This window comes from Dipteris shenzhenensis, chromosome 1 (assembly GCF_047967505.1).
Source record: "Dipteris shenzhenensis isolate YYH24624 ecotype China chromosome 1, Dip_SZ_1.0, whole genome shotgun sequence".
NCBI classification, from domain to species: Eukaryota; Viridiplantae; Streptophyta; class Polypodiopsida; order Gleicheniales; family Dipteridaceae; genus Dipteris; species Dipteris shenzhenensis.
Window position 1 is genome coordinate 67,110,131 of NC_141596.1, and position 8,005 is coordinate 67,118,135.

General features: G+C 41.2%; 1 protein-coding gene across 2 annotated transcripts in view; it reads left to right on the forward strand.

The window, feature by feature from the left end:
* The window catches only part of LOC147906253 (P-loop containing nucleoside triphosphate hydrolases superfamily protein), a 135,250-nt gene extending 127,887 nt beyond the window's left edge, over nt 1-7,363 (forward strand). For both annotated transcript variants that reach the window (XM_087383812.1, XM_087383802.1), the window contains 2 exons: nt 6,221-6,295; nt 6,755-7,363. In XM_087383812.1, coding sequence (XP_087239938.1) covers nt 6,221-6,295; nt 6,755-6,820 — 141 coding nt within the window. In that variant the 3' untranslated portion in view covers nt 6,821-7,363. The remainder of the gene's footprint in view (nt 1-6,220; nt 6,296-6,754) is intronic.
* The last annotated feature ends 642 nt before the right edge of the window (nt 7,364-8,005 follow it).

Consider the following 8,005-nt stretch of genomic DNA (forward strand, 5'->3'; position numbering starts at 1 on the left):
TGGCACGCGCAACACTAGATCCAGGGTGGCTTGGCAGACAGTGATTTTGCCATATACGCTAGGGGGGACTTGGTATTATTGACCCAAAGGTGCAGAGCAGAGCCTCTTGGGCAAGCTGGTGGTGAGGGGCCTTACCCTGTGTGCGGAACCCTAGAAGCTCCTACTCCAGCAGGGTCTTCTTGGGAACACGCCTCGCACTGGGGGACAGTGGCAGCAGTCCTACAAGTGGATCTTCTCCGAGGCTCCGTTGACAGGGAGGGGCTCTCTGTTGATGCGGAGTCTTTACAAAGTATGGCAAAGATTGGTAGGAGGACTCATACGGACTAGGCCGTCTTGTAGAGAGGAGTTTGATAGGCAGCCTCTCATCTGGCACCCAGATGTCAGAGACCTGAAGGGGCGCATGCTAGGGCAATAGACTCATATCGGATGGGTGTAGTGGGATAGGGGACTAGCTAGATCCTTTAGGACATGGAGACGACTTCCTAGAGAGCCGAAATTCCCCAGGCAGGCCCTCTCCCACCTCCGAGGAGCAGGTATCAGGATGCAGGAGATTGAGGAGGCAAGGCCAGACTCCTAGTGGGAGGGACTACGGATCCCTCAGACCCCTCATTGCTGGTCAGGACAGTCCTCGTCGCGGATAGGGCTACCGCTTCGGATACGCTTTTTTAGGGAGTCTCTTGGTGCACCCCGGTCTTGTTTCTATCGGGTGGGATCGGGAGGCTCATTGCAGGACGAGTCGGAGATGGAGAAAGAGACAGAGGTGGACCTAGAGGACCTGGGGTGGCAGAGGGTCAAGATTGTGGGTCCCTCCATCATCTTATCGACCCCAGAGGGGGTGGTGTGGTGCCTTTGGATTTGGGAGGGCGAACCCTTATGTGACATTCAGTGGGACCCAGGGGAGTGGTTGATTCATGCTGTAGAGGTGGATATTCAAGGTTACCAAGATGCCTTGGATTTCCAAGTTATGCATCTCGATCGAACTGATGTTGTGCTTGGTCGAGAGTGGTTGTATAGCCTTGGGCATAGCTTATAGCGGAGTTATTTAAATAACTCCATTATGTTTGAAAAAGATGGTAGGGTCTTTCAGATTTAGGGACAACATGATGTGCCCAACTCTCCCCTTATTTATTCGATGGAATTGGAATGACGTCTACAACAACAACAATACGAGGTATATCTCTGCGAGCTTTCTTTTATTGGTGATTTTATTTCTGCTACATCTCAAAAGAATAAATTTTATCTTGATGTGATTAAAAAGTACGAATCTTCGTTTAAGGATTTAATGGTTCAATTTAAAGATGTTTTTCCGAGGGACTTGCATGATGGTTTACCTCTCGAGCAAGATGTAGATATCATAAAATAGACATAATTCTTGGATCTACCCCTGTTTATAAACCATCATATAGACTTAGTCAAACGGAAGAACGTGAGGTCAAAAGACAATTAATGGAATTTTTAGAAAGGGCCAAATTCAACCTAGTAATTCACCATGGTCATCACCAATTTTACTGGTTTGAAAAAAGTATGGCACTATGCGTTTATGCATAGATTGTAGAGCCTTAAATAAAATCACAATAAAAAATAAGTATTCTATGTCTCGCATTGATGAGCTCTTTGATCAATTGCAAGAAAAAAATATTTTATAAAAATTGCCTTCAGATCAGGATATCACCAAGTGCGAATTAAAGAAGAGGGTGTCCCTACTAAGACATCATTTCGTACTAGATACGGGCATTATTAGTTTAAAGTAATGCCGCTAGGTTTAAATAATGCTTTAGCAACTTTTATGACACTTATGAATAGTGTCTTGAGATCATATTTAGGAAAATTTGTTGTAGTATTCCTATATGATATCCTAATCTATAGTAAAACGAGGAAAAAGCATTTGGAAAAGTGTTCCAATTGCTTAGAAATAATTCTCTTTTTGCAAAAGAATCCAAACGTGAATTCTTTGCAAAAGAAGTCAAGTACTTGGGACATATAATATCCCAAGAAGGGATTCGTATGGATCCCGAGAAGGTTAGGGCCATATTGGAATTCTTAGATTTGCAAACATTCTTAGATTTGTCTGGGTTTTATAGCAGATTCATCCAAGACTATGCTAAGATTGTTGTTCCAATGACAGATTTGCTTAAGAGGAAGGAAAGTACCTTCACATGGAATGAACCTCAAAAGAATAGTTTTGAGAAGTTAAAAGTAGCTATAGCATCTACTCCTGTCTTAAAGGTAGTGGATCCCAATGAACTATTCGTGGTTGAAACAGATGCCAGTGACTTTGCTGTTGGTGGGGTGGTACTTTTACAAAAGGGTTGACCAGTGGATTTTGAAAGCAAAAATTAGACCATGTCCAATAGAATTACTCGGCATATGTAAAGAAACTATATGCTATAGTCTATGCTTTGAAGAAATGGAGGCACTATTTGTATGGTGCCAAATTTGAGATCATTTTTTATCAAGAAAGCATTAAGTGGATTTGTACTCAGCCAAATCTTAAAGGAAGAAAAGCTAGATGGGCTCAAATAATGCAAGAGTTTGATATTCAATTGACATATTGAAAGGGGAAGTTTAATGTGGTAGCAGACTCCCTAAGCCAAATACCAATGGTTAATGAATTGATTTTTACTCAATTTCAAAATGGTTTCCTAGACTCCTGAAAAGGAAAATGTGAGTTTGATTCTCACTTTTTTCTGAAATATGGAAAGCAATTAAGAAGAGGCATCCAACTAATCGAGAAGCTTTCATTGAGGAGTCACATGGAAATGGTGACACACCATAGGTTGGTGATAAAGGACTCAAATGGAAAAAGTATACTATTGAGGATGGCTATCTGCTCTACAAAGGTAGAGTATGTGTCCCGGATAATTATGACATTAGGCACCAAATTCTTTTCATGTCATGATAGTCCGATTGCTGGACACCCGGGAATTCAGAAGACATAAGCGCTTCTAAATTCTTTTGGCCTGGAATAGACAAGGACATCCAAGATTATGTATTGAAGTGCCAAATATGCCAAGTCAATAAGGCTAGACGCCTTAAGGTAGTAGGTCTCCTACACCCATTGGAGATTCCATCTGGCAAATGGGAAAGTATCTCCATGGATTTTATTGTTGGATTACCTAGGACATAGAGGGGGCACGGCTCTGTGTGGGTAATTACGGATCAATTGACCAAGATGGCTCATTATATTCCAACCAATGAAGAGGTCAAAATTCTAGAATTAGCTAGGCTATTTATGGAGCATATTTATAAATTGTATGGGCTATCAGCCGATATTGTTAGTGACCGGGATAGCAAATTTAACAACCATTTTTCGAGGGTTGTGTTTGTGAGGTTGGAAACTTCTTTGAATATGAGCACCGCGGATCATCCATAGAGTGATGGTCAAACTGAAAGGGTCAAGCAGGTCATTGAGGATATGCTTCGAGCATGTGTAAGTAAACGGCAAACTAATTGGGAACAGTATTTGCCCATATTAGAATTTGCATATAACATTGCCAAACATTCAGCTACAGGTTTTAGTCCATTCATGATGATGTATGGATTTCAACCTAGAGTCCCAGTGGTAGTGGGACTCGAAAGAGAGAAGGTTCAAGCAACTAAAGACTTTCTAGAAGATATGAATCAAATGCTCTAGAAGATATGAGTCAAATGCTCAAGTTAGCTAAAGATGGCATTAGAAGAGCTCAGGATAGAGAACAAAGTTATGCAAACCCCCACCATAGAAGGTTGGAGTTTGAAGAAAACTAGAAAGTCTCCCTCAGGATACCTGAATCTTTGGAATCCCTAAAGACAAGTATTGTGGACCATTCACAATATTCAAGAGAATTGGAGAACTTGCTTACAAATTAGCCTTACCATAGGGATGTAGAGTACATCCAGTTTTTCATGTAAGTAGGCTAAAAAGAAAGTTAGGAGATAATGATAGTCTCATTGGAAATGTAGTCTTAGTGGAGCTCATTGAACCTGCTACTTTACCACATGAACAAAAAAAAAAAAAGATCGACAAGAAAAAAGATCACGACATACAATATGGCAAGAATGTTTGGTTAAGTGGAAAGATAGACTTATGGAGAGTTCAACATGGGAAAGGGTAAGCAATCTCCACAGGAGGTTTGTTTTTGAGGACGTAAACCATTCTTAAGAGGAAGGGAATGTTACGTGAGCCATACTCATGGAACGCCATGGCTTCGATATGGCAAGGCAGGAAACTAGAGGGCTCGACAGCACTTGCATTACAGAGTGGCTAGAGGGTTTGAGTCTAGGGTCACACCTAGACTTAGGCAATATCGTGGAGGTGTAAAATGAGACTCAAGAGTGGGCTTTAAAGGAAGGGGTCCCTTGTGGGACACATGGCACCAAAGTAAATTACCAAGTGGCAAGTGCTGGGCTACAGGAAGAGTTCTAGGGAGAACTGAACGAGAGAGAAGGAGGATCTCTCTCACAAGACGAATGGGGATTTTCTCTAGAGCTCGTGGCTGGGAGGTAATTGAAGCTGAGAGCCCTCTATGTTACGCTGAAAGTCCCACCTTGCTGCCTTTGCAAGTTCTCCTCTGCTCCAAGGTGGTGCAGAACCAGTCGCAGTTAACTGACAGCTCTCCCTCCTGTCCTTACAGCCCACATGGCAGCTGGCATGCTGCCCTGCCAAATGCTCTCAGTTCTGCCCCCATGGCTCCCCCGGTGGAATCTCTGAATCCCTGCTGGTACACCTCCCCCATGCTCTCCTCATTTGGGGGCTCACAGGTGGGGAGGTGACCCAACAATATCCTTGACCAGCTAGTCCTTGAAAAGCTTTTCCCCATGATCCCTCTACCTCTACCTCTAACTAGTTTATTTTTTAGGGGTTCAGTAAAGTTTCTAGGCTTATAACTCAAGCAAGAGATCTTAGATCTTTAATGAAAATTTCCCTACGTGAATCCTAACTAATGGATGTCAGTAGTGCTTTAGAGTGCCTATAGTGTGACAGTGTCTAAGATATCATTTGGTGGAAAGTCCAAGAGACTATGCTCAGTAAAACCCACCATACTTTAATGGTCTTGAGTCTGTCTCATTAACTCTTTACCTCACCTATGTGTGTTGATAATACAATTTGGTGGAGGGTAATCTGTCTTGTGCTTCTGTATGCCTAAAGGTTGGTCTCTGTACTGCTCTTGAGACTCTGTACTTCCATAATCCTTTAGCAAGGGATCCACCACATGCAGTAGCCTATCTCACCATCCAAGATCAGACGTTATTTGATGTGCGGCATTGAATGCGGAGAGTGCTCTTTGAATTGAACTGGTGACCCTGGTCATCTAGAGTCTTGTCACAAGGAAATCTCCACACAGTATTAGTAACATGTGCACAAATAATTAGCATAAAAAATATGCCTATATAAAAAAATATTGGATATATGTAAGTGGTGTTGTAACTGGATGTTACAGGTGTGCCTGGACCACTTACAGCAATATCAGTATTGGTGGTGTGGATTAAGAAGGCGTTGCCTCATTTTCCAACCATTAAAGATTTGTTTCCTTCCCTCTACTGAATTATGATTGATCTCAGTATCTCCACAGGGTCTCTATTCTGAGGAGTTTGCGGCCATAGTTATGGGCTACTGTTATGGTAAACTAGTCCACCAGAATATCAGTGTCTCTTTGAGCAAGGCAGCAAGTGTCAGAAATTTGCTTGTCATGGACCCCATAACTACAACCACCACTTCCAAGTTTCAAAATAAAAGTACTAGAGACTAGGTGGGGTACGGCTGTTAGACTGGACCCGAATAAAATGCACTTTGGAACTACATCCATAGACAGAGGATATGACGGATAAATCTTGTCAATTCATGAAAGTCACTCAAAGATGGTTATTAATCATTGCTGGAAATAGGAAGCATTTTATAATAAAGGAGAATGCATTGAGAAACAAGACCAAACAATGTAACAATTAGATAAATCGAAGATGTTCAGACTGTAAGTGTGTGGAGGGAGATTCAGCAGATTCATGGGGTGATTTTTGGCTTTTGTCCCTGTAAATCACCATTCTTGTGGATCCTTATCTTCATCTAGTCTTTGTGAAGACTAAAAACTATATTGCAAGTCTCTATCATGTAAATGGTTCTTGTTGGATGTATAATGGAAGCTATTTAGCAACATGAGCCTAATTTCTTGGAGACATAAAAATTGGAGACCTCAAGAAATGCAATACTGATTCTTGGACTTCGTGGTTGAATTTTGTGGAGCAGGGGTTGACTTTGGTCAATATATCGGCAACAACCTTTCCGCAGACATTGGATGCACTCCATAGTTATCTTTTGCAGGTTTGCATTTGCATAGGTGTGAGATTTTTTTTTTTTGGCCAAATCTACTTACACAGTCTCTCATTCATCTGCTGGTAAACCAGCTTCTATTCTGAAGGTCTTTTAACATATGACCATGTATATCTCTCTAGTTTTTATGTGTGGAATGTAAAGAGAGAGTGTGTTGATGGTAGAAAACCATGAGATTAGCCTCGGCCGGGTGGTGGAGGGTGGTGGGTGGGGTGTGGGTTGGCCGGGGGGGGGGGGGGGGAGAAGTGTGATAGGGGTGGGTTGGGTCAGTTGGAGCCTATCGAATGCTATCAAGAAAACTGTGCTTTTGATATGCACAATTTGGAGAAATGGTATGTTTAGAGGAACCCTCGAGCACCAGGGGTGTGTATTTAAAAAGTGTACAATCATTGAATTGTTTGGGTGAATTGTAACATGTACAGAATCCGAGATCAGTTTCCCTTTTTGCAGTGCATCGAAGAAGGATGTCAGACTATAGTGAGAAGTCATCCTTCTGAAGATCAAGAATCAAGTTGATGCTCGAAGAGGATCTCAGCATCCCTGCCATTGATATAGAGCATATTTCCATTGGGCGCCTGATGGTTACTTTTGTACCAAAATCCAGATGCATTGACATAAGGATGTTCACAACTCTGGTTGATAGGCTGTCAATGCAATGTATGATAATTACCACCTTAATTAACAGAAAGAGAACTTTCACAATTTGAAGATGAGGAATAGAAGCTTGAGCTTCTTCTTTCTGAAAAGGAACTTTGATATAATGAGTAAACAGTCTTCAAAATTAGCCTCTGCTCCCTGTTAAGCATGATATTGTTAATCGAATATACTCCACTTGTTATTACTTGCAGACAATGATAAGCATGCAGTTGCCATGAAAGAGCTACAACCTAGTGTCACCTTGCAGGTATATCGTATAAGTATTCGCAGACCCTAATTTGCACACATTGTGCATTTGGCAATTATGGATAGAAAGGGGTTGTATAGAGCTTATGGAGAATCAGTAATTGTAATACAGGGCTACAGGTGCAAGTCAATTCTATTAGGAATGAGAGCTTTATGAGAGGCTATGGATGTAATCTCCTTAGAAAATAAATGGAAAACTACATACATGTTGTAGTGTGCTTAGTGCCTTTGTTTTCTGTATCTCTTGTTTCAGTATTCTATCTAATCATCGTTGGAAGCTATGTAATGGTTCCAAGCTAATAATTTCCTCGTAGAATGAATGTATTTGTAACAGATCTTGTGGAGGATTGAACAAGAAATAGAGTTTTCTGAATCAATAGAAATGAAAAATACTTGTAAAAGCATTAATGCAACGTATTTGCATTTCCCCAGGATGATGTGTATGACTGATGCAACTGTATTGTATTCCGTGGCTTCAATTATCTTTGAATGCATTTGACCTCATGAACTTGTCCTTTGACGGTTTGCATTCTCTCACCCATTCCATATAAAAGATTATTGCACACTCAAAATACAGCGTATGTTTGCATGATTATCATAAGAAAATAAATAGTGGTCCCTAATTGCTATGCAGTTCACAATTGTTTTATCAGTCAGTCTAGAGTAATTTGACTGAACCTGGCTTATCTCCTATGCATTTTTGTGCATCAAGATCTCCATAATTTACATTGTTGGGTGTGCCATTCTGTACAATAGGGATTGTAATAGAGCATCCGGCTGGTTCTCAAGGCTCTAGGT